This window comes from Carassius auratus, unplaced genomic scaffold (assembly GCF_003368295.1).
Source record: "Carassius auratus strain Wakin unplaced genomic scaffold, ASM336829v1 scaf_tig00000272, whole genome shotgun sequence".
NCBI lineage: Eukaryota > Metazoa > Chordata > Actinopteri > Cypriniformes > Cyprinidae > Carassius > Carassius auratus.
Genome location: NW_020523288.1, coordinates 163,401 through 190,540, shown reverse-complemented (window position 1 = coordinate 190,540; position 27,140 = coordinate 163,401). Strand labels below are relative to the sequence as shown.

At 36.1% G+C, this 27,140-nt stretch overlaps 2 protein-coding genes across 2 annotated transcripts in view; both read right to left on the bottom strand.

Moving 5' to 3' along the window:
* LOC113068969 (cadherin-12-like) overlaps positions 1–16,206 on the bottom strand; it is a 30,098-nt gene extending 13,892 nt beyond the window's left edge. The window contains exons 1-3 of the mRNA XM_026241931.1: positions 15,900–16,206; positions 6,293–6,683; positions 1,197–1,491 (exon numbers count right to left, since the gene is read on the bottom strand). Of these exons, the coding sequence (XP_026097716.1) occupies positions 1,197–1,491; positions 6,293–6,526 (529 nt within the window). The 5' untranslated portion in view covers positions 6,527–6,683; positions 15,900–16,206. The remainder of the gene's footprint in view (positions 1–1,196; positions 1,492–6,292; positions 6,684–15,899) is intronic.
* Positions 16,207–23,015: 6,809 nt separating this feature from the next.
* Positions 23,016–26,900, bottom strand: LOC113068967 (uncharacterized). The gene is made up of 4 exons (XM_026241928.1): positions 26,763–26,900; positions 26,292–26,475; positions 26,080–26,207; positions 23,016–25,927 (listed from the first exon to the last, which is right to left on the bottom strand). Exons 1-4 carry the CDS (start codon positions 26,898–26,900, stop codon positions 25,610–25,612), a joined length of 768 nt encoding a protein of 255 aa, XP_026097713.1. The 3' UTR covers positions 23,016–25,609.
* Positions 26,901–27,140: the final 240 nt, after the last annotated feature.

Sequence of the window (27,140 nt, the reverse complement as noted above, 5' to 3'; positions counted from 1 at the left end):
TTATCAATTCAGTTATTTATAAGAGCAACAGATAGTGTTTAAAGTTTTTCACTGACCTTAAAGGGGTCATATGATTTGATTTAAATTTTTCCTTTCTCTTTGGAGTGTTACAAGCTCTTGGTGCATAAAGAAGATTTGTAAAGTTGCTAAGACTTAAGTCTCAAATCCAAAGAGATATTCTTTATCAAAGTTAAGGCTCTGCCATGCCCACCTAAAACAACTCATTCAAACACACTCCCACATGTCTACCTCACTATGTGGAAATATTTGTGTAATGCCGCCCAAATGTTCAAGCAAAGAAAGAAGCCGTGGTTTCAGTAACCACAGTTAGTATTGAAGCAGCCATGTCAGTGAGATGCTGTGTGTATCTAGGTGAATGCAAAAGCACTTTATTTGGCCTTCTGAAAGTAGATGCATTTAGAAATCTTTAAATTTACTTAGAACAGCAATGCATTTTATGGACGACCGTTTCGTGAACCTAGGAGTGGAGGTAATTCTGACTTTGCTATGGTAATCTGCCACTACTGAATCGCCTACTGTATGTTTTGGTATTGATCTAAGTATTTACATATTGACTATGTGCCTTTAATGGTTTGCACATCATGTGTGTGTGTGTGTGCGCATGCATGTGTTTATTTATTGTCTTTACATTTATTTTGAAAGATGAAGCTTGTGATTATGTAAAGTGGTGTTACATTTTCATCAAGTGCTTGTCATATTTGACCAATCAAAATGGACTGGGTCAGCTGGCCAAACAGTGCAGACTTGTGTTTGAGAGAGAGAGAGACAGGGTCACACAGTGGAGTCAGCTGTCTTAACCGTACTGCAAACATATACAAGCTTTATCACTGTGTCTGTCACGTGACACTGTGTCTGTCATGTGACGCATTTGAGAGAGGTGGGGCGTTGAGGACCTACAATATTGTACAGTATTTAAAAAAAAAATAATGTGTTTTTTGAACATTAAAGCATGTCAACATATTATATTACACCAAATACACACCCCCAAAAAATTATCTTTATAAAAGCATAATATGACCCTTTTAAATTTGTGGACAATAAAGCAGAAGAGTTCAGATCGTCAAATCTAGAATGAATGGGTCTCATCTTACTTTAAAGCAACATGCTTTGAGGCCAGGATTTTCTCACAGTATCAAACATCCAACCATCTGGGACATACTGAGAAGTGAACTCACCGACGGGAGACATCTCTGGGATGCTGGCAGAGTATGGGCCCTCCAGGAACCTTGGCTCATTGTCATTGATGTCCTGGACTTTGATAATGAACTCTGACTCGGGCTCTAAGGGTCTGCCTGTGAGCACGTCCACAGCCTGCGCTCTCAGTGTGTAATAAGGCTTCTCTTCTCGGTCCAGGCTCCTTAAGGCATGGATGTCTCCAGTACTTGGCTCGATGGTGAAAATAGAACCAACTCCTTCACCTGAGAGTGTGTACTTCACGATACTATCTCCCTTATCCAGGTCAGAGTGAAGCTGGAATGTGAGAAGCTACAGTGAGAAATCTTAATGGGAGCTGGTGTGTTAATGACTGCTAATTAGTGTCATTAACCTGTAAACATATTCAAATATATGCAAATACAAGATCAGCAAACAAAAGACATTTCTGTTACAAAACCTAATCTTTTACTAAACAAAAATCTAGCATATCCATTGAGACTTTTCCGGAAAATGACTGGTACATTGCCGTAAAGAGATCATGTGTGAACGGGATCTTTCCAAAAATACAGGTAAATTCATTCCAGGAATTTGGGCCAATCATAACAATCTGGCACAGATGACATTTACTCCTCACTGTTTATGAAAATAAATGTCATATTTTTGCTTCTTTATAATGTGCTATTGGATAGCTGTCAGGAGGGTCGGATTTAGCTTATTTCCCCTTCTTTTCTTCTTCTTTTTCTGTTCTTCCTTTCGTCTCAATTTTAATTTATTGTAATTTATATATTTCCCCTGTCTTAATGATTGCTTTTGGTTATTTTGCAAGATCTTTGTATATTGTTTAAATCAAAGCTATATCTAGTTTGCCTGTTCTAATCTTATTTGATATGTAAATTAGTTTTTATTGTTTTTTTGTTTGTTGTTTTTTTATGTTTAATATAAATAAATAAATAATTAAATAAGTAAATAAATAAATAAATAAATAAATAAATAAATAAATAAATACATACATTTTATCCAATTGGAGCGACTGGCACTTTTCCTTATCTGGGCGGATGAAGAAATGTATTGTCATCTGAGAAGAATTGTTAGTGATGCAATGACATATGATAAAATAATAGTACTGGAATAATTTATTGGGCCTATTATGACTTTTGCAATCTATTTGCAACGTTTTTTTCTCCTATAGTTCAGTATTTTGGTTTGTAGTCAACTATTATGATGTCTCTGTGACAAAAGCAGCTGCATGAATGTGAAAGTTTAAAACAAAAATGAAATCATCTACAGAAATACTGACCGCATATAACCCTCCATGTTTACAAATACAAGCACAGCTGTTTAGAGGTTGATGATGTCACTTAGTTGAGTATTTTGGATAATTAATTCTGGATAGAGACCAGTATTTTGGAATGGATGTGTGAATGTCATTGACTGTGTGAACAGTGCATTTTCGAATTTACCAGTAAAGTCGTTCTGATAATTTTATTGAAATGTACTACCATTACTGTGTGAAGCAGGCTATGACACATTATTCTTATCCATTTACTTACAGTAAATCAAATTTGGCCTACCCAAACCAATCCGACAGTATTTCATTCTCTGATCATGCATTATTATTCCTACATTTTGAGGATGTCCAAAGAGGATTGATGTGGATAACTCTCAGTTATTTATTTACTGTTAGCAGCTCAACAACATTCATTTATTTATAGCACAGATAGTCTTCAGCTGAAAATATAATGACTTTACTGAAGATTTTATGGAACTCTCTTTTTCTGCAAGGATAACTGCTAAATAAAATATTACAAAACATAAAGACTTCAAGATTATAGAGTGTTGCAGAAAACTGTTATCTTTTCAACCCAGAAGAAGCTAAGGAAACACCACATTTTTCAGCTGGGGTAAAACGGAGTTTGACTGGAAAGGAAGGATTAAGTTTGAAGTCCTGGAATTAATAGTCTGAAGGGGGGGGGGGGATCACTGATGTAATGTGAAAGGATGCAAAATGTTCAAACGGAGGAGGAACTATATACTGCTAAATCCTGTCAAATAGCAGATAATCCATGAGCTACAATCCAGCATTGATAGAGCTAAACCGTGCCAAGTTTGCCATTTATATCACAAAATCTTTAAGAATGCTGGTGATGCCAGTAAAAAAAAATAAAATAAAAAAAAATAATACTCAATCATTAATTGGTGACCACGAATGGATGCATAGCAGGTAAGGTAAGGTAAGGTATAGAATAGAGGTAAGGAATAGAGGTAAGGAAGATGCTGAGTGTTGACAGTAAAATACCAAGAAAAAAGGCAGGGCTCACAATAAGAGTTATTTTCTACTGAAAAGGTCAAGTCTGTAAAGAAAATGTGAAAGTGGTGTAATATATCCTCACTGCAAAGGGCAAACAAGAAAGTGTAACTTGCTTCACATGGACAAATAAAGACAAAAAGAAAACTTGCATGTTTAATAAAGCACATTGGCAATTTTGTCAGCATTAAATAAAATGAAACAAATTCTCTAACTCTTAGAAATGAAATTTGTTAGTTTGAATCAGACTTTGTATTTCATGGGACGATTCTTAATCTGCTTGGGTCTAATTGTTGGTGTATCTGCAATAATGTTTGAAATTTATATGCAAAGTAACTTTAAAAACAAAGCAAAATGTTCAAATTAGAATCCAATTAAAGGCTTTCTTGTGACAACAGATAAAACATATTTTTTTCTGACACAACCTGCAAATAGCCTTCAAATTCAGACTGCATCACTAGTTACCTCTTAAATTTATACAATACAGTATTTTTCTACAACTTACTTGGATTGAGAAAGAATCGGTCGTTTAACAGAGCCCCCGACAATCTCAAATATCAAATATTGTTGCAGCGGATGGATAGTCAAACTGACATTTATTCAAACTGACCCATTAATTTTTAAACAAGTTTTAACTGAATTGAGAGTAGCCTATAATGTGCAATGCACATTATAGGAACAAAGCACACAAGATAACTACGTCTTTCCCCATTCCAGTGTTTTACTTGCTGGCTCTAATTAGAGTTTTCCTGTCATGTAACTTTTATTTAACATTTCATGTGAAATGCCACTTTCATTATGGTGACAGCTCAAACATTACATGATGGAATATGTAATAATTTCCCATGATTTCACCTCTGTTCACAGTCTCCACCAAATTCTAGTTTTAGATATGGCTGGTGTAAGCTGCAAAGTTTAAAGTGTTATGAACTAATGAAAATGCATTAGAAATTACTTCATTGTGCAAAGTGTCAGACAAAACACAATAAATGTAAGCTGGGAAATTTTTCAGCAGCACAACAGTTTTACTGTTATCTAATTTAGCTTAACAGTCAAAAAGGCTGAGGCATTAATCAAATTATCTCTTGTATTATTTAATTTAGACAGTTCATGTAAATTACTTCATGTGATCAATTAAATTTAATTAATTATTTAAATGCATATTCACAGACATATTTTAGGCAGAATATTATGTCCTTTTTAAAATAAAATATTTAGTCAAAAAGCTGCTGATCCTGAATGTGCAGATTCATCCCCCTTATTATACAGACCTACATATTTAGAAATGGTTGACAGAATTATAAAATAACAGTGATTATAAAATGTCAACAACTGTTAAAAATTACTCTTTAAAAGCAGCTTGCTCATTTGATGCCAACATGAACATCATCCATGCAATTCATAAGTAGCCTGTAAGCCTCATTTTTCCAGTGACCTGAGTTAAAGGAGGTTATAGCCAGCAGACACTATTTATAATAACAGGCTAACATGTTTGTTTGCAATTAAAGCTTTATTAGCTCTTGCAACTTCTGTTCTTAGAGTTACATAAATCAGAGGTTACAGTCAAGGCTCTATAATGTCATTTGACTGATCTTGAGAGAAAAAAAAACAGTTGTTTTTGAGTGTGTTGATGTGGCATGTGGTTGAGAACATGACCGTGACAAGCCCCTTTCTTCCAATGTACATATGCACACACAGCACTCAGCTAGGCCACACTGATTGCACTGGCATTGACTGCAACTATTCAATTTGGCCCTGATCCCATTTAAATTGATGGTGCTCAATCCAAACTATCTTTGTAGAGGACCTTGATATAGAATTTTCAGCCTTGGATACAATATGGAGCCCTTTTAACCTTCTTCCTTTCCTGTGAATACCAATTAAATGGTTTCAGGTTATAACATCCACATTTTTATGTTTGACATGTAACAGTTTTGGTGGATCATAACATGTCCCACAGACAGATAGAAGATGGTGTGAAAAAAAAAAGTCCACTGACGTCAGATGTCATTTTTTTTTTGGTTTTTGCAATGTAAGTTTTCCAAAGTCAAACTAAAGCCGGGTGCACACTGTGTGATTTGTAATAGTCCTTTATGATTGTTGCTATTCAGACTGTATTAACATGATCCTCATGTCCCACTGTAGGATCTCAGCTTTCATTAATGTCAGACTGTACGACAGTCAAGAAAAAAAAAATAAAGACCCATGCAAGAAACATCAACCCATGACATGTTCGGTGAAGGTGAGCTGCATTACATTGGAATGAAATGGTGGCTAATGGTGCATGTCCACTGCCACAGAGCAGAGCGAACATTTTCAGGTCATTCCTATGAAAGCTGTGCAAATTACCTTTGGAGAGAATCTCACATTCTTTGCTGCTCTTGCAAATACATTACAGTCAACATCTGTACATTTAGTGTACATCTGAATGTACAAAAATATATGTATGTATTTATGCATTTGTAACATTTTATTTGCAATGCACTGCAAAAAAATAAAAAATAAATAAAAAATAAATCAATAAAAAGATAATAATAAAAAATATTCATTCATTATTATATTTGTAACTTTTTACATGTAACCACTTCCTGCAGTCTCCATTGCAACATCTGGCTGTTCAACTCATGAACCATGTTTTGTGGTACATAGAATATTTCGTTTTAAGTAACTTGTAATCAACAAAGAAGGGAATATGAAAGAATAACTGCAAGCTCTAGTTCAAGCCTTTGCACACACCCATAGTTTTATTCCCAATCTATACTCAACACCTTTGACTCTAAACATCGGCTCTGAGAATCAATTTCATCTTACCTTTCCAACATACTGCGGATCAGATCCCATGTATTCCTCCAGAACAAAGAACTGGTTCCACACCCATCCTCTCTTGACTCTGTGAACTCCCATCATGCCGTGTTTCCTAAGTGCCAACATGTTCCTGTACTGCTCCTTCCCCATCCTGCTCTGGGATGAAGAGTGGAGGGGTGAAACGAAGCTTTTGTCTAAGAGGCACCAGAGGAACAGCAGCAGGCAGTTCCCCATGAGCATTGGAACAACCTTGAGGTGCAAAGATGGACACAGGTGACTTTTATGGTGATGGCAAAGGAGCAATGAATCCAGTATGAAGAACTCCACAAAGCCTCACTGACGCAGAACAACTAACATCCATGGAATTCCTGGGGTGCTTAAAATTTTAGTGAACCACCTGCAAGAGAAAAGAAGTAATGGCACTTCAATTCAATGAGATTATGAGGATTTGCTGAGGTGTCTGGCTATCATGTTGGCATGTAATGAAAGCAGACAACCACACTGTCTGTTATGTTTTTACCTTTGCAGCATAAATCTTTGTCTGTTAAGCTCTACTGTAATCTCACTTAAAGGGCTTTACAAATACTGAGCTCACTCAAGTTCGTTTAGCACATTTAGTACTTGGAGGTTTGAGAAACAAGCATTTAAAAAAGACTGCAAGAACTAGGGAGTTTGGCAAGAGCTGAACAACTGTTGGCAGACCTCCAGGAGAGAGGTGGATGTTTTCAGTCAATTAGTCTTGAAAATGAGGTGGTCCAAATTGAATAAGAGGGTATTTCACAGTAAGCAAAAGCCAGTCCAGATGCTTATGGGTCACAAATCAGGCAACTTTCCTCTTAATTACCTGCTAAATAGAAAGAACCTGAATAACTATTCATAATGTTCAAGAGGACTATCCATCACTGTTGTACCAAGTGTTAGGATAATTGTGACGCTATATCAACCAAAAGCTTTAAAAAAAAAAAAAAAATATCTGTAGCAGATGTAAATATTTTATGTTAATTAATACAATATTATGACTGGAGGTAAGCAATAAAGCCATGTTAGGGAAAGGCTTGGACAATCTTTTTTAAACAAAATAGAAGATTCCCAGCTGGTTTTAAAGTAACTAGGTGAATGTGTTAAAATCAGTCACTCAGTAAGAGGCTGGAGTACAACTTATTTATTACTGTAATGTAAATACACAGTAGAATCATTCTCAAAAAATAAGATACAAAAGGCACGCGTGAGACAGAATATATATTCTCCTTTGCTGAGATAATCCATCCACCTCACAGGTGGGCCATATTAAGATGTTGATTAGACAGCAGGATTATTGCACAGGAGTGCCTTAGGCTGGCCACAGTAAAAGGCCATTCTAACATTTTTATCACACAGCACAATGCCACAGATGTTGCAAGTTTCAAAACCAAAACAACACCAGCCCAGGACCTCCAGATCTAGCATCTTCACTTCCAAGATCGTCTGACAGTTGCTGCTACCATTGGTTTGTATAACCACAGAATTTCTGCAAAAACTCTCAGAAACCGTCTCAAGGAAGCTCATCTGCATGCTCGACGTCCTCATAGGGGTCTCGACCTGACTGCAGTTCGTTGTTGTAATCGAATTGAGTGGGCACTTTGGAGAGGTGTTCTCTTCACAGATGAATCCCGGTTTTCATTGTACAGGGCAGATGGCAGACAGTGTGTATGACGTTGTGTGGGTGAGCAGTTAGCTGATGTCAACGTTATGGATCAAGTGGCCGTGGTGGTGGGGTTATTGTATGGACAGGCATATGTCATGGACAACGGACACAAGAACATTTTATTGATGGCATTCTGAATGCACAGAGATACCGTGATGATATCCTGAGGCCCATTGTTGTGCCATTCATCCACAACCAGCACCTCATGTTGCAGCATGAAAATGCACAGCCCCATGTTGCAAGGATCTGTACACAATTCAAGGAAGTTGAAAACATCCCAGTTCTTGAATGGCCAGCATACTCACTGGACATGTCACCAATTGAGTTTGGGATGCTCTGGCATCCACATCGGCATATATGACAGCGTGTTCCATTTCCAGCCAATGTACAGAAACTTCGCACAGCCATTATAGAATATGATAAATATAATCTAGTTACATAGTATAATAAGTCATATGATCATTAAATAAATTAACTGATTATACTCTTCTTTATATTAGTAAAGCAATATTTGAATTGTAAAGATAATGATTAGTTTGCCAAATTCAGATCAGTAGGACACAGTAAAATAAATAAATAAATAAATAAATAAATAAATAAATAAATAAATAAATAAATAAATACAATTTAAAAGAAGCACACTGCAGTGATTTCACAACGCTGGCAGGGTAGGGATGAGATAAAACAATATTTTCCCATATTCTCAAAGGACTAATTTCCTCCTGCCCTCTCTAAACCTTATGTCATACCTGTTACAGTACATACTGTGCCCCAACTTACTGTAATATATTGGTTTAATATCTCTACAACATGCACGAAAATGACAGTATGGGGAATTAATTATGTTTTAGTTACAAGTGATTTTATGCTGCAACATGCAAAAATCCATGTGGATAATGAGGGCAGGAAAACAAATAGTATGAGCTAGTGTAACATCAAATGCCAGACAGATCACCAAGCAGAGCAAATGATTGCAATACGAATCCCTGTAGACCTCTTGTGTGCCATAGCAGTGAGATGTGGTTGGCAGGCAGCGATATTATTATTCCCTATGGAGAAACCTCAGCAATTGTCTCAACACTTAACAACCCCAAAGACCTCAAGTGCTGTGTAACCAGAAAGAGCACTTTTGGTGTCTGTAAAAAGGTCATCACACATTTAAACTATGCTCTCATTATTTTGCACTTTTTTTTTTTTTTGCTTGTTGAGTATGAAAGTTTACTGCCAGTCTGTGGTTAAAGGGATAGTTCGGCCAATAATCAAAATGATGTCATTCATAACTCACCCTCATGTCATTCCAAACCCACCAGACCTCCTTTTATCTTCAATTTATCTTATATTTTAAATTTAATCCGAGAGCTATCAGTCCCTCCATTGAAACTGTGTGCACGGTATACTGTCCATGTCCAGAAAGGTAATAAAAACATCATCAAAGTAGTCCATGTGACATCAGAGGGTCAGTTATAATTTTTTGAAGCATCAAACATTTTGGTCCAAAAAATAGCAAAAACTATGACTTTATTCATCATTGTCTTCTCAGAATTCAAAACTCTGCAGTGTAGTGATATCCGGTCCGCGAATGAATCATTCGATGTAACCGGATCTTCTTGAAGCAGTTCACCAAATCGAACTGAATCGTTTAAAGCGGATTGCGTCTCCATTAACTTTTTTAATGTAGCTGACACTCCCTCTGAGTTAAAACAAACCAATATCCTAGAGTAATTCATTTACTCAAATAGTACACTGACTGAACTGCTTTGAAGAGAGAACTGAAGATGAACACCGAGCCAAGCCAGATAATGAACGAAACATTGACTCGTTCATGAGTCAAGAACCGGTTGCATCGGTTTTCAGATCACAAGTAGTTATTTCGGACAGATTCGGACGATTCAATAAACCGTTTGAAGAAAACGGTTCACTGGTTCTTTTGCGCTCGATGTAATGACTTAATTTGCGAAGATTGCCCTTGATTCAAGCCTTCAGTTTACCTGGCCTCATAACATTAGCAAAGAATCAGTTCGAAATCAATCATCAAAAGAATCAGTTCAGTTCAGATGCTCTGTGTGTCATTCTACTTCACGCAGAATCACACATGCACAGTATCATCAGCTCCTCGGTTCTTGAATTGGACGTGTCTGACAGAAATGGTTCTTGACTCGAGATCGAGTCATTCTTTTGTTTGTTATCTGGCTCGGCTCGGTGTTCATCTTCTGTTCTCTCTTCACAGCAGTTTAGTCAGTGTACTGTTTGAGTACATACATTTATACGGGAAATTTGTTTTTTTATAACTCAGAGGGAGTGTCAGCCACATTAAAGGGTGCAAATGCTCGTTTTCACTCAATATCCTGTTAATCTTGAGTACCTATAGAGTAGTACTGCATCCTTCATAACTCCAAAAAGTCTTTATTTTTATTATATTTATAAGAGAAAGAGAGTCTGTACCGATTTTTCCCGGAAAAACACATCATTTTGATTATTTGGTGAACTAACCCTTTAATGAATTAACCAGTGAATTCAGGCTGACATGATGTAAAGTGATGTGAGTGAACTTTACTCTCTGGGTATGTTGCTGAATAAACATGTGATTTTCTAGCATGCATCACCCAGCAGATTCACTGAAGTTACGCTGTCATATCATGTTAGAAAGACAGGGTTGTTAAGCAGAGGTTGAGTACTCAACCAGAATAGAGACACAGAACCAAGTGATTTCTCAGTGGAAGAAAACACCCACTTTTATATCACCACTGAAAGTGCTAAATGATATGAAATGATACTTTTAAATATTAGTACTGTGCTACAAACCTAACCCTAAACCTAACAGCAGTATGCCTGTGTCGTTTGGAGCTGAGAACAATATGCAAATGAGGGAAATCATATAATTAAATGTTAAAATTTTAAAATTTTAAAAGGTTATTTTGTCATCTAGAATCAGATTCTGCCAGCACTTTTTCTTTTGGAATTAGCAGTGTGAACACACAACTCACACTATTTCTGCTAAAGTGGCATACAATAGTGTATTAAGCTGGCAAATTGAACACAGCTACCACTATGCCATACTGCTTCGATACACATGTGTTAAGTTGATTGGACTTTGTTTGGAACTTTTTTTTTTTTTAAGGTTAAGGAAAAAAAAATGGAACAAAGGATCTGGCAGCTCTAGACTTGTAAGTGATGCAATTTCTTGTTTATTGAATAGTTGTAAAAAGTGCAAGTTCTCTTCAGTGCATCTGTTCATTTACCATCTGTTAAACTTACTCAAGAATAATAGACATTAGTCAGGATAGACAGAATATTGCATTTGACAGAATCAGAAATAAAGTTTTGAGGGATAGATAAGAGACAGTATATTATAGTGTTAGGTATCGACCGTTCAGCTGAAGAAACACCTAAAATGCATTTCTGCACATTTTCGGTAAACGTGAAACAGAAAACATGGGTTATAAATATTAGATGAGGTACCTCAACTGAACAATATATTGAATCCATCAAATTAAATATGGCATCTAGCCTGGTTTGTTAGTGCGGTAATGCCATCCGAAATGCCATCTAAGCTTAAAAATACATTTCGCATTTAATGTACATGGCTTTGCATGGTAGGCTGTCAATCTACATTTCTAACCAATTGACGCTCAAAAAACCTCATTACCTTTTGCATAGTACTGGTGTATGTATATATATATATATATATATGTAAATATATATATATATATATATATATATATATATATATATATATATATATATATATATATATATATATATATATATATATACATTTTTTTTTTCTGCAAACTCCATCTGATTCTTGTTATACATGTCCCCAATACCACTGTGGTGATTTCATGTTGCTTAAATGTTTTATTCTTTACTATACCATATAGACATACTATATCATGTTTTTTTTAAGTGTAGTTGGCATGACCCGGTGATCTGTTAGCGTTTCATTTTTGTGTAAAGGTACCATGATGCCTTTACCCACTCTACATGTCAAATATAAAGTAATAACTTATATTTTTAACTTGAGTTTAAATTCAAATGTTATTCCTCATGCATGGACATCAGCACATGTTCTCCCTTTGGTAAAAGGTGATGACCCATTAGTTTTGAATAACTAACGGCCAATAATTAGACTGTCTATTTTGGCAGAAGTATCTGAATCTTTTGTAAATTATCAAGTGAAACATTATAAAAATAAAGTTTTAAATTAATGTGTTAGATCGGGTCATACTACTATTACATCAGCTATGCTGGTTACAAATTATACTGTTAAACGTTTGGATAGTAAACAATGTTGTGCAGCATATATTTGTAGATCTCTAAAGCATTTGACTCTGTAGATCACAAACTTTTATTACAAAGTCTAAGTTGTATAGGTTTTAGTGAAATGGCTCTAAATTGGTTTGATAATTATTTATCAGAAAGAACTCAATGGTCTCAGTACAAATTTTTAATTTCAAATTAACAAAAAATAACAAAAGGTGTTCCACAGGGTTCTATTTTAGCACCAGTTTTATTTTCTATTTATATTAATGATCTTGGTCATGGGAATACCTCACCTAGAATACATTTATTTGCTGATGACACAAATATTTACACATAAGCACATTCATGATTGCCATTGCATCATCCAGGTAGATACTGCACACTGGTGGTGGATGAGGAGCCTGGTGGATGAGGATGTAAAGCGCTTTGTTAAGTGTGTGTAATTGTTTTATTGTGAAACTTTTTGTGCTGTAATTCTGGCCAGGACTCCCTGAAAGAAGAGATTTGCATCTCAATGGGTCAATCCTGGTAAAAAAAAAAAAAAAAAAAAAAAAATGGTCTCTAATACACTTATTGTGTTTATACATGTTTTTACATTGTGTGTATACAGTATATACATACAGTATATTACACCTTACACCGTTTCCCACCTCAATAGCAACAAAAAATGTACAATACATACGCTGTGGTTATGTTTTGATGTAAGTACATAGTAGTTAAGGCCACTTAATTTAAAGTGGGACCACATATTTAGTGAATGGCAAGATGAGGCATGATTTATTACAAGTTTTGACCAAACATCTGTTCATCTCACTCCAGTGTCAGTGCCTGTCATCTATTCATAAAGACCATCTTTTTTAGACATGAGTTATTGTGAATATCACAATACAGATTTCACACACACACACACACACACACACACACACACACACACACACACACACACACACACACACACACACGTGCGCACACACACACACACGTGCACACACACACATACATACACGCACACATTGGAAAAATCAAATGTGGCTGTATGTAAATAAAAATTAAAAGCACAAAATATTATATACATTTGGGTTTTGCTTGACCTGGTTCTGATTCAGGTTGAGTTGAGCATTAATTCCTTCATGGTGATGGAGAGCAGATGTTCATGACCCTTCAAAGCTATGTGTTCCATATACACCCCGTACCATGTCATGATGAGTTCTTATTATGTTGTGTTTGGAACAGTAGAGTAATTTACCATACCTTGAGTTTTATGGTCAATATCAAATTTCAACCAATATTCAGCAACAGTGGAGTGGTTTAGCTAGTTTAGGTACTTAGTTAAAGGGATAGTCCACACATACCACATACCCATACACATACACACAATGTTCTGTTTTATTTAATTTTTTTTTTTTTTTTTCGTTTAATTCTTAATTTACATATTTTGTTGTTTAGTTTTTTCTCCTTTTTTTTCTCCTTTTTTTTTTTTTTTTTTTTTTATATATATATACCTGCATTTAATTACATGTGCAATTAATTATCCTGGATCAACAGTACTGTACAAATATATAGATATTACTCAATCCCTACCCCTAAACCTAACCCTACCCATAATATATTCCTAAAATCAGAGGGAAATGATAGGTGAATAACAAGGGAGTAGAAGGATCTAACCCTGATTGCAAACCTGAAACTGACATTTTTTGAAAACTTATCTCTCAATTCTAATTGGTTGACTAGTATGTTGTTCAAGGATGTTGATACAGCAACATGATGTACTTGGTGAAATTACGTTCACCTTACAAACTTGTGTCACTTAAAATAGAAAACAGTTTTTTTTTTTCATATAATGTAAATCAATGATCACCAAACTGTTTGGTTATTGTTAAATATCATCTTTTTGTGTCCTGCTGAGGAAAGAAGATCACACAGGTTTGGAAAGACGTGAGTGTAAGTAAATGATGATAAAATGTTCATTTTTGGGTGAACCATCCCTTCAAGACTTATGTAGAAAATGTATATAATTTTTCAATGATTTGTGTATTGCATCTAATATATTAATGTGTCATGAAATATACAATTTAAAATAATTCTAATAAAATATTGTAAATTATAAGCTATTATAAGATGATAAAATACAAATATATATATATATATATATATATATATATATATATATATATATATATATATATATATATATATATATATATATATATATATATATATATATATATATATATATATATATATATATATTTATTTATTTTTCTCCAGCTCTCTCTTATAGCTTTTGTTTCATTGTGTATTTAGCCACCACATTCATGAGCTGTGGTAAATAAAGAGACATGTTTAATTGTTCTGTTGTCCTCTGAGTCATAGATCTAATGAAACACTGTGTCTAATCTTGTATTCACAGAGTTATTGGCCCTTCCAGATGTAGCCCAAGAGAACAACCTAGACTCTGATGTACTGGCGTTTGAAGGTCTGAACACACATGGTTGATGTTAAGACCACAAACAATGGCTATCCATGCGGACCATAATCAGCAGAGGTGAGATGTTGAAAGCTGTGCCATTGGGAAATACAGAACAAATGTTATTGTGTGTTAATTTGGTGGAGAATGGATACTGAATGGATTCCTTTGTCAAATGCAAATGTGTACATTGCACTGTGTTTAATTCACAAACAATGGGAATAATTACACATACATGCAAGAATACAAAACAGCAGATACAAAACAGTCTAGACCATCGCTGGGAACATTTTCAAGAATCATCCATCATTGTTATACACAGTGGCACAGAGGCAACTCAGATACACTGATGCTCGGGTAACAATGTCATTCTAACTGTAGTTTACAGGAAATGACTGAGGATTTCAGCCAGATTTAGTTAATTCAGAGGGTCTTTCTCCCCTCCAGCATGTGCAGTGTCATTATAGTGAACTTCTTCATTTGATACATGAAACAGCCAGTACTGACAGTGTGATAAAATGTGTGTTTGTCTGACATTTTTCTTTCTGAAGATAAAATACCTAATGTTAAAATCCATGAAGAATATCTTTGAACCATACGCGCTGTGTTTGAAATCTTAAAGGGATATTTCACCTCAAAATGAAAAAAATAATTTACTCTTCATCATGTCATTCCAAACCTGTATAACTTCTTTTCTTATGTTAAGCACAATAATTATTTTGAAAGTCAATGGGGACCCAAATGACTTTGATCGTACGAACAAAAAAGCACTGAAACATTTTTCTAAATATCTTTTTTTTTTTTTTTTTTTTTTTTCTCAGAAGAAAGAAAGTCATACAGGATTGGAACTCAGTACAGCACTCACAAAAGATAAATATTTGACTTATCACCAATCTGCTTTACAGCCACAAACTGCCCATCACATGCTTCAGTTAGATCTCAATAACACACTTGCACATTACGTAAATCTACATGAGTGCTTGTCTTTGTTCAGGATGTGCCTCACTCCAGAGTGATTGACTCATATTTCAGTACTCATGTAAGAAACAACATCTGAATGACGATGACAAAACTGCAGAAGCTCTTCGTCGGGCGAATCATCCCCCCAGCTAGTTTGATTTCGCTTTACATTTAATGTGGATGAAATTCTCTTTATGGTCACTTTAAAACAGGTTGTTTATACAAAAATGTGCACATACCTTCTAAACGTCCCACAAAGTCTCTTGAGGATTAAAGTGGCATAATCCAGACCTCCAGTTGCTATCGTAATAAACTCTTTGGTCTCACACACACGCTCTCATTCTGGTCTCTTTCTCCTCAGTCACTCTCAGTAATGTGCTCACCTTCTCGCTCGCTTTGGCTCTCTTTAATTTGCCCTCTCTCTCTTAACGCACTTTCTCTCCTGCTCTCATCTGAGCATTGTGCAGAGCTCTGTGAAAACAGAATGAGGGGGAGAGCAAAGCGCTTGCTGAATTCAGAATTCACCCCTGCAGTGTCAAGGGGACAGAGTGGTGTGAGAGAGAGACATAGAGGCTAGCTGCTGTAATGCTCATACGCGCTCAGGACTGATACTTTCTGTACAGGGTGTCTGTGGGTGTCAGAAGCTGCTCGTCCGCCCTCCCCCGAGATTGGTTCTCCTCCCCTTTTAAATTGCTGGATTAATGTGGGTCCCACCAGTTCTAAACATAGTCGGCATAGTCAGCTTTGCTGCGTTACCCTTAGGGAATACAGAATTTCAGGATTCAGGAATACAGGATTTTTGTCACTTTCACATGTTTTCACCTTGCTTGTGAACATGGAATGCTGGAATATACTCCAAATCTTCTTGCTAATTACATTTTCCAGCTGTGTATCAAATAATAACTTTTGATGTGTGAATCCCTGGATGTTTTCTGAGTTTAAAATATTTTGGATGTATCCATACAACTTTTTAAATTGAAAGATTTCTTAGATTAAAATTGTTCAGTTGTTTTGCTTCTCCACAAAGCTATTGGTTTAACTAACTAATATCTGTAATTTATATTGTTTTACAGATCTTTTATCTGTGGAGTGCTTTTTTATTCAGTTTAAGGACACATTACTGAACTTATACTTTCAGGTTTCATATAGGTACAGTCATAACGCATCTTAATTGGGCAAAGCATGACTATGCAGCAGCAAGCAGTTTCTAAACATCCACAATCTGTATATCGTTCTACATCCGTATTTGATGTTTATTATACATTATATGGATTATATATACCATAATTGAACATAAATAATATATATATATACATATATATATGTATCATTGCATTTTTTTTTTTCTGAGATTCTTGGAAATACCCAAGAATATGTTCCAGAATGAACCACAGATAAATTTAGCTGGAGCAAGCAAACATAAAAAGAAGTGCTTGAGGTGAACACAGATTAATGTTAAGTATGTAAACAGAAAAACAGGGTTTAAAGCCATCTGTGCTTAATGGAGTAAAAATATGCTGACTCTGGGCAGTTTAGATCAAGATGCAACACAATTAAACAGCATGCACAACCAATAAATATCTCTACCTACAGCCTAGTAAGCAGTTAAATAAGGCACCATTATCTTCTGCAATTGGACCATTAACTGACACTCTAATCTGGCTTTCCATTTACTTACAACCTACATATGCAAAACCGCTGAACACACTAATGGCAACACAGAGTGTTGTTTCTGGGTTTCCTCATCACAAAGACTTTACTTTAATTAACTGCTGGTCAGGCATTGGCATGAATCCCTGAGTCTGATCATCCTCAGAGCAGATGGCGTGGAAAGCGTCTTTTTTATTTATTTATTTATTAATTTATTGAGTGGGGGTCCAAGTGCAGGGGTGGAAAATCTCTAAAGTCCTGCAAGCTTCAGTGGAGGCCAAACCATCGAGGAGTTGAGATCATCCAGACCTCCAGGTGCGAGTCGAGCTTCTTTTGGTTAGGATCTTTGATCTTTTAACTACTCACACACATAGAGTATCGAAAGAGGCAAATTTGTGCCCCTCTTGCACGTGTTTTTTAAATTATTAAAGTGTTATTATTTTTAGTTAGTCTGTAATGTTGCTATTTGAGCATAAAAAAAAGATCTGCAAAGTTACAAAGCTCAAAGTCCAATTCAAAAGGAGATATTTTATCACAATTTTGTATTTTATTATTTTATCTACAACAAACGACTCAATTTGACTACAATGCATATTTTCTGTGATTTGTGATATCACAAAGTTCGACAAATGGGACGAGACCTGGTTGAGCTGCACTAGAGAAGGCAACAAGTGTTATCATTGTGCTGGAGACACGCTAGCTTTCCCAAGTCAGACGAGCTTAGAGTACAATCATCTGGATACTTGAACAGTTAGAGCCGTTCATGCCAGACTGGGAAGAGAGGTGTTGTAATTATGTAAAATACTCGAAAGATATATGTTTTTCGAAAGATATACTGTATGTTTATAATTATACTTAATTATATTGAATTAATTATACTAAATATTTAATTATACTGAATCCCTTTCTGGATAGGGCCATGAGATGGAAAATATAATTATCTCAGTGTAAAAAAAATAAATAAATAATAATAATAATTGAAAAGGTCTACCATTATAGGAAAACAAATGTGCGATTGTTTTGCTTAGGGAGTAGTGTACGGCTCTTAGCTCTGCCACAATAATGTGTTATTTGGCAGTTATCCTCTTCCATTTGATTATTAATGAACATTATTAAATGCTTTATTGTGCAGCAAAGATTACAATGTCAAAAATGTTTCACCATACCCGCAGTGGGAAATTCAGAATAAAGTTGTGACAGATGGGTAGGGATATCATCTCAATAAGGGTATTTGAAAGACAATACGTTGCATTGCTGATGGAAAAACCACATATAATTCATAAGACAGGAAAGGGGAAACACAGTAATTTTCAGATTTCCCCTGTGCTCCTTCCATCAGATGGCATCTGACTGCGATGGTTCATTCCTCTGTTGAGCGGAGATCCATATGGAACTTGCTGTTATTCAGTTCATCTGAGAGAAGAAAGGGCTCAGAGCCCAATCACAGTATCTGAGAGGCACAGGAGGAGTGAAGGAGACCACCTTCAGACCCCATCAAACCTGCTGTGCTTGCCGAGCAGCCTGCATCTAGTGTGATAATTTGACCACTGAGATGCCGTCACTGGAATGCATGAAAGAAGTCTATTTTCTCTGCCAGTCTATTTCCCTTCACTATCTTTATATGGATAGCTCTTTAATTTGTTTCGGCCTTGTCACTTCACACACAGTCAGCCTACATCCATTCAGTCTCATGCACAACCACATCACTTGACCGTGTCTGCTTGATTGTCTTTTTGAGTGAAGTGAAGGTCCTGCTAAGTCTCACAAACTCGATTTGTTAGATCTCAATGAGTCTTGGTGCGTTCGCTCCACTCATACACAGTAAATTATTTTTTCTTGAGGAAGAGATTCCACCTGACACTTGGCTTATGGAATTAGATCGGCTGGATGAAACCCCCTGAGATCCATCCACTATTATTTTACATGATGCTCACCTGAGAGGAAACACTGTGATACTTGAAAGAAAATGTATTAAATCAAGGAGGAAATGTAAGGGCAACTGCAGGGGAAGTGCAGACATTGATTGTAAAAACAAGTTATTTTTATAGATCGTATGTGAGAATATTAATGGGTTTGATGTGGGCCATTCGATGTATGGTATATGGCTTGACTTTCCTTTTTGAGTTGAAACTTAAATTGCACTTTTAAAAGATGTAGAAAGGACACCAAAAGCAACTTCAAATGGTTCCCTAATGGATTGCACAATATTCTAGTATAGTAGGTGACAAACTGACATGACCTGGTGATTCAGTCTGCTGGGATGTGACTTGATTTACAGCAAGAATAGAAAGCAAATTACTTTGAGGCAAAAGCTTAGGAAGCCCCAGCAGCAGTCACAACAATAAAGCAAAGGATTTCCTAGAGTTAAAGGGTTAGTTCACCCAAAAATGAAAATCATGTCATTAATAACTCAACCTTATGCTGTTCCAAACATGTAAGACATGTAAGCATCGAAAATAAATTTTGGTCCAAAAATGGCAAAAACGACGACTTTATTCAGCATTGTCTTCTCTTCCGTGTCTGGTGTGAGAGAGAGTTCAAATCAAAGCAGTCTGGATATCCGGTTCGCGAACGAATCATTCAGTTCACCAAATCGAACTGAATCGTTTTAAACGGTTCGCATCTCTAATACGCATTAATCCACAAATGACTTAAGCTGTTCACTTTTTTAATGTGGCTGACACTTCCTCTGGGTTCAAACAAACCAATATCCCGGAGTAATTAATGTACTCAAACAGTATATATATATATATATATATATATATATATATATATATATATATATATATATATTTTTTTTTTTTTTTTTTTTTTTTTTTTTTTTGCAAATTGGGCTTCACTCGTTGTAAACTAGATTTCACTTTGTTATTGCATGCAGCCTGCGAGGACAACCTTTATTCCCTCCTGTTTGTCATAATTTTTACTCAGCACCATATTTTAAGTATAATTTATAGGTTTAAGCAACTGCTGATATGGCTAAATGTGTATTAATATTTGGTAGCAATGGGGCAGATCAGGCTGCATGTGCTGCAGGGGTGAGGTGGCTGGTGATGGTACAATGCTTCTAACTCTCAAGCACAGCAATCAGGGCTGACCAGAGAAACAGTGCAGAAAAACCGCCCTATCAGTTGATGCATTTAGCTTATGCATCATGCATCACAATCAGCCCCACAAGAGATGAGACGGCATAACAACTTACAATATCATCGACATGTTGTGCCATTATATTTGCATGACACGTTCTGTAAGGGAAACAGGTCAATTTAGCTCAAGGGGAATCATTTAAGATTTTAAAGGGAATTTGAACAGAATCACTATTTCACGGCTGTTCACGGAGACGCGCCTGCGGTTCAGTGAACGAGCCGTTTAACATCAAATCTGCGCTGGATACTAATATCCAAACTATAGTGAAAACACTATCAATTAGCACAGTAACAAGATCGGCAGTTTAAGACATTAACTTGTAAGCACAAAACACAAGATACTTCTCTTTTCAATATGAATAAGGCTTTATTAGATAAATCTAAGACATATAAACTAATCTAACACATAAACGCACGCACACACACATTCACACAAGTTGCAGGAAGGTCGAAAGTTAGGGAAAGATGAGTTTAAGAGAATGGAAATATGGAATCCCAAGTTAACAGCAATACGTTAAATTGCATAAACATGAACAACCATCAATCACGTAATTAGCGCTCGCATTGAGTTCCTCAATGAGGTTAAAATTATATTAGATACACCAGTAAAGGTCACAGTCTGGAGGTAAAGTTACTTGCATCTCCTGTGAAGAAGGAGCCTCGGTGAAAGGGCTATCCCGAGGTCGTTGATTGGCTGGAAGTTCAGTCTCTGAAGTGACGTCTTGGGAAGCCCGTGGTTGTTGGGCGTTGGCTGAAAGTGCAGAGTCGTGTTCGCTGGTTGAAGTTGAATGGACGTTACAAAACTTAACTCAGAACACGAAACTCTCAAACGGAAAAGAAAAGAAATAAAGTTTGACGAGACTAGGTTGTGTTCCTTCTCATAGTAGCAGCAGGCAGGCACGCTGGAACCGCGCTCAAAGAACAATGATGACTACCGCATGGCTAGATGCTACAAGCTAAAGCTAGGTAGCAAAGCTACAAGCTAAAAGCTAAGAGCAGGCATGACTGATAGCATGAGCAATGCTAGAACTAAAAGCCGACATGGCTAATAGCAGCAGCTAGACTAGAACTAAAAGCAGACTAAAAGCGTGTCCAAAGTTTTTAAACTTCCTTGTTGGCCACCCCTCAAATGTTGCCTTGACCAATCAGATATGTTCTTGGGGTGGGTATCATAAATCATTTGTTTATCTTACCAAGTATGTGGTTCTTGCCTCACAGGGTCTAATTTTGGACATGATTCCTATAACATGATTATGATATATTTTACAAATAAATGATTGTCAGGACAATATCAAGCAAGAAAATGCGATTATTTCAATCCTAGACATGACTAGGTATCATATAGTTATCAAAAGACATACACAATAAGTGATTATACATGATAGTCAAATGTGTGGGTTACACGTAAATGAATATGGAGTTAAGCAATGGAATGATTCATTCATAAGTCTTTTTTGAGTTCATTCTGGTCCATATATAATGTATAAAAAGGGTTTCTTTGCCATTCTCTGGCAAAGGACTTTTCTCTGAAGACAAAGGTTTAAAGCCCTTCCCCCTTAGGAATTTCAGTCTGGTTCTTCTGGGTGGGGGGAAGTCAATGCAAGTATTTAACTTGATCTCCTGGGTTTACATGTGATGTCCAGCGTTGCATTCCAATCACGAACAATAAATTTGACAATCTCTTCTTCGAATTAAACTTGTCAATAATTGTTCTATTGGTGTTAATGTTGAAAGCTGTTGTGTGAACAAGTTGGTTGGTTGGTTATCTTGCTTGGTTCTTGTGGCACTAGAACTGATTTATGACTTCCTGAGGAGTTCGGCTCTCGTTTCAATGCACACAGCTCTGATAGACTCTTTGATTTGTCTGATTCGACTCATTTCTGCTACAGTTCTCTGCAACAGTTAGAGAACAATGAAAGAAAACAGTGGACATGTACATGCCAAGAGGGTTAAATTGTGAGGCTAAGCTTAGATAATTGCCTCTAGCTGGCTACAAAATAAGGACATGTCAGACCAGGGGGCCTCACAGTGACTACACAATTAAATCAGCCATCTTGTCACCCTTTCGCTACAGTGCTTCACACGTTATATCACCTTACATTGTTTACTGGGCTTACATTGTGTACCTTACACACAGTAAAATCAGCAGTGTCAATTTAACACTTAAAGTGTTAATTTTAACACTACTAAAGATCATATATGGTCCCAATCTCTCCAGAGTTAAAAGTACACTGTTTGTAGTGTTGAATTTACAGTGTTAAAATGGCACCTTATAGTGCTGAAAAATAACACTGAGAGTGTAGATTGTTACACTTACTATTGTTATTAAAGTTTTACACTGGGGTCATTTAACACCTTACAATTTTACACTGGGGTCATTTAACACCTTAAAATTTTACACTACGGGTCATTTAACACCTTTTGATGTTGTTGTTATTCCTATGGATTAGTCAAAGTGTTATCAAGAAAGTATTCCTTTTAGTGCAAAATTTATTTTTACTTTGTTCTATGGTGTCAATGTACATTATCAAATCTAAAATCAAGAGTCTTCAGACAGATATAACAACTATTTTTTATTTAAAAACTGGGCAAAGTGGCTACTTTAAAACAACATTCAACAGTTCAGTCAAATTCATGAGGGGTTGCACAGAAATACAAAATGGATAAAACAAACTCATTAACTTCACAGAGACATGAACAAGTGACAGCTAAATTTGAATAAGATTACAGTAGGGTACAACAAAACAAAAGAAATTATCAGACCCATAGGACATCTGCACATCAAAAGGTTTGTAATAAGTGAGTTCATTGACAGTAAACACTTTCAGAGATGCGCTGGGTCTGTGATCAATTCTGTAGGCCAAAAGATGTTCATCAAAACAAACAGTTTTGAGCTGCGATGTAACCAGTAACACGCATTCATTTCTGACAATAATATCCCTGATTTTATAAAACACTGGCAAATCAAGGTCTACCTGACCACAAATAACTAAGGTAGAACGATATTCAGTTCCATTATACTTCACCCATTTCACTGAGAGAACATTTGTTTCTGTAGGAATGTTCAACTTAGATGCAATCTGAACACTTTCATTCAAGTCACTGACACACACATTCTTTCCTGGTCCAAGTACAATTCTGTCATGGTTAAAGGCTTCCCAGTTATATGCCATGAAATTCTGATGTTTTTTGGCAAGCGTCTTAGTTATGTTCTTGAAACATTTTGGTTGAGTCTTGAAGAAATTGTGTTTGGACTCGTATCGCATTGACCACATGTGAACAATAGGCCCAATATTTCGTATACACCGAGGGTAGTGACACATTAAATGATGTTTAGGCAGCAGATTCTTTCCTGGGAATAAGCACTTGAACAGCCTGTGATGCTCAGTAATTAAGTGTTTCAAATAAACAGTAAGTCCTTCAGTTAAAATGGGAGAAAATACAATGTTCACTATTTGTAGTAAAAGTAGTAGTAATTGCCAGTATTTATCGTCTTGGGGCACAATGTCACCAAATATCAGCGGCACATTTCGAAGTAGACACCAACACTGTATTGCATTTATGCCCAAATCATTGCTCTCGTCATCCAGTTTTATAGAAGGAGGCCGATTTCTCCTCTCCATGTACCCATAATTAAATGAATTTAATCTGCCATCCAACTCTTTCGCTGTCAAAAAATTAGCTTGAACATACTTTAAAACAAGTTTTAATTCAAACTGAGCAACTCCCTCTAAAATATCATGCATTATGTCTACAGAAAAGTTGTCTGATATATTAAAGTACTGCAGAGTGTTTAACAAACATGTACGTTTCACACCACAAACATGTTGTAGTGTTGGGTCTGATTGTAGAGCTTCACAGTGTCGTACGTGTGTTTCTTTGGTGCGGAAAGTTACATTTGGCTCATCTTCACAGAACACAGTTTGATAATCTTCCCTTTCAGTGAGACAAAACCTACAGTTATTCCGAGCTCTAAAAGATTCAACAAATCCAAAAAGGCCATGTAAACCAAGATTATCTCCCGTTACTTGGACAATGCTTCCACGCACAAAACCAGCAGGTCCTTGTATACCCTTGTTTTCAAGGACTTTTATGTCATTGACAATAGGTTCCAATATTGCATCAAATCCATATGTTTTGATGTCTTGGGCATGGAAAAGTGCACATAAATGTATGTTTGTTAGAGATGAATTAAATTGTGGTGGGAAATTTCTCAAAGTAAAATATATACCGCCTAATTTGTGAATTCCCTTTTTTGAGCCCAAAGGATTGGCAGTTTCGAATTCATCATAATACAATTGAATCTGAAGTGCATTTTTTTCAGTCGAAAACAGGGGATGACTTTTTATGTACAGTCCATCTTCAATATCAGAGTAAATACCGTTTTTATTAGGTAAACCTGACTTGAACCTGCATGTGGTGTTTGGGTGCTTTAAAATGTTCTGTAATGTTTGGAGTATTGGAACATAGGCAAACTTGTCAGTCACTGCAACTTGCTCATAAGTTCCAGTAGTCCTGTTTTTTCTGTTGTCAAATCTGACCCCAATTACTTTCTCCACAGGCTGGACAATTCCCCATTTTTTAGTAAAATATGATTTTCGTTTAGATATGGAATTAAGCATGGTGAAAGGGTTTTCAATTTCATGAAATGACTGCTCAATTGAACTTTTAATGTCCGTGTTTTCTGAAAATAAGCATTTTATAGCGGTCTCTTTTACTTGATCCTGGATGTCTTGAACTACTTCCTCCATAGACATAACAAAAGTATCAACAGTAGTCTGACTAACACCTGCAGCTTGCAATTGTGCTATTGCTGATGCACACAAATCGGTAGTGTTTTTGCTGGGAACTGGCAAAGAACTGTCCTTTGAACATGTAGCCACATCAGTATTACTTGGTAGCCCAACTGCATTATGAACAACAGCATCATCCTCTACACATAACAAAACTTCACCTGCTTCATGAACTCTTTTTAAATGTTTGCGAAAACCTGAAAAAGTTGCAAATTCTAAACAGCAACCTGCTTCACCACATTTCAGTCTAAGTGATTTGCCAGGCAAGAGCCCATGAATTAACTTTAGATGTCGAACAAGAACATTTGTGTTTTTCAGACAACAAAAACAAACAAAACAAATCATTTTTCCCAGCAATCAAATCTAACGCAGGAATCTAGCTCTGAGTTCAGCAACTCTTGGGCACTCTTTGACTTTCCCAATGTCAATCTGAAAAACTGTTGTTTGTACAAAGGTGTACATGTTGTGCAGGACTTTGCTGTAAGATGCACCAAACACAAAGTGCGCTTTGAAAAGTTCATCAAAGGCACTGAGACCACTCACTGATTTACACGGTATGGCTTTCTTGTCGAGAATGATGTAGTATACATGAATGCTGTTCTTCTTTGGACCCATGGCAAGCAGGTATGGCTGTGTGCTTTCTTCAATTGAGTCCAGGTGCTCTTGTATGTTAGTACCGGCCTAAAGATAAAAAAATAAAAAAAAAATAAAAAATAATAATTAAATCAGCTCTCCAATTGACTCTCTCTACATTAATTTTTCACAATACAATTAGCCCATCAGACACTGATTTTCGGCAGACTACAGGAAATGACAGTAAAGACCAAATTTACCTTTTTGAAGATGACGAGGTGTTTTTCTGCTTGAGATGCGGACATCTTTCCAGGTCTCTTTCTGCCTTGTGGTGAAGGTGGGATCAAATGAAGTAAAAGAAGAATAGAAGCAATGTCACTGTTCCATCCTGAAAAAATAAAATAAATGACATCAGAAAAAAAAATACATGGAGAAGTCTAAACAATCTTATACTGAACTCTGACAGTCTAACCTGCATCCCCTATTTCATTCTCCTTCACAGTCATTTCGGCACAGTCAATCAAGTCCTGAAGAGCTTGGGAGGAGTTAAGACTTTTGCTTTGCTGAATAACTTTGTGCATGAATGTAGTTGGCCACCTTTCTAAAAGCTTAGAAGTCGTCTTTTCACCAAAGAGCAAAACAAAATCCTGTTCAATCTGCAAAAACATCATAAACATTCATTAATACAAACACAATAAAAATGTTTCAAACAACTTTACAGCTCAAATAACGTGTTTTAACAGAAGAATTCATAAAGCTCAAAAATGTGTGACTATGCACATACATTGTAGTTTTATATTTCTTTGTAAATGGTAATTAACTAAATTCCACAAATGTTGTCAATTGAGCTGAACTTGCATTATACCTATAATATTTGTTTTACCCCAACCCAATGACCGGGTTAAAGAAATTCTCTTATCACCACATAGACATGTTCTCTCACCAGGCCTTGAACATCCAAGAAGCGTGGAAATTTCAACACATCAGTGCTTCTGTTTGGGTCTTGAATCATCTTGCGACGGTACTGAAATGTCTCCTTCATTTTGATCTTGATGGTGTCCACTTCTGAGGTGTGTTTCATTAGAGAAACTGCTTCTCTACACTGTTCTTCAGTGAGAATAACATCTGTGCTGGATGCAGCCTCTCTTTCCGAGTTGGGCCACCACTGAAAGACTGTGAGGAACGTCTACAGTTCTCTGATGATGCACTGTTGCTCTGAATGTTCTTTATTTTCCAAGTCAGGTAACCTTGTCCACTTTGAGGGTCATAATAATGTTCCTTAAATAAATACAAAGGTGACCAACTACCCCATAACTAGATT

Excerpts from the sequence above, each read along its gene's own strand:
- LOC113068967 (XM_026241928.1), bottom strand. The coding sequence starts at position 26,900 with ATGAAACACACCTCAGAAGTGGACACCATCAAGATCAAAATGAAGGAG. Across the intron at positions 26,476-26,762 it reads TCTTGGATGTTCAAGGCCTG|ATTGAACAGGATTTTGTTTT; the intron begins GTGAGAGAACAT and ends ATGTTTTTGCAG. Across the intron at positions 25,928-26,079 it reads ACCTCGTCATCTTCAAAAAG|GCCGGTACTAACATACAAGA; the intron begins GTAAATTTGGTC and ends TTTTATCTTTAG.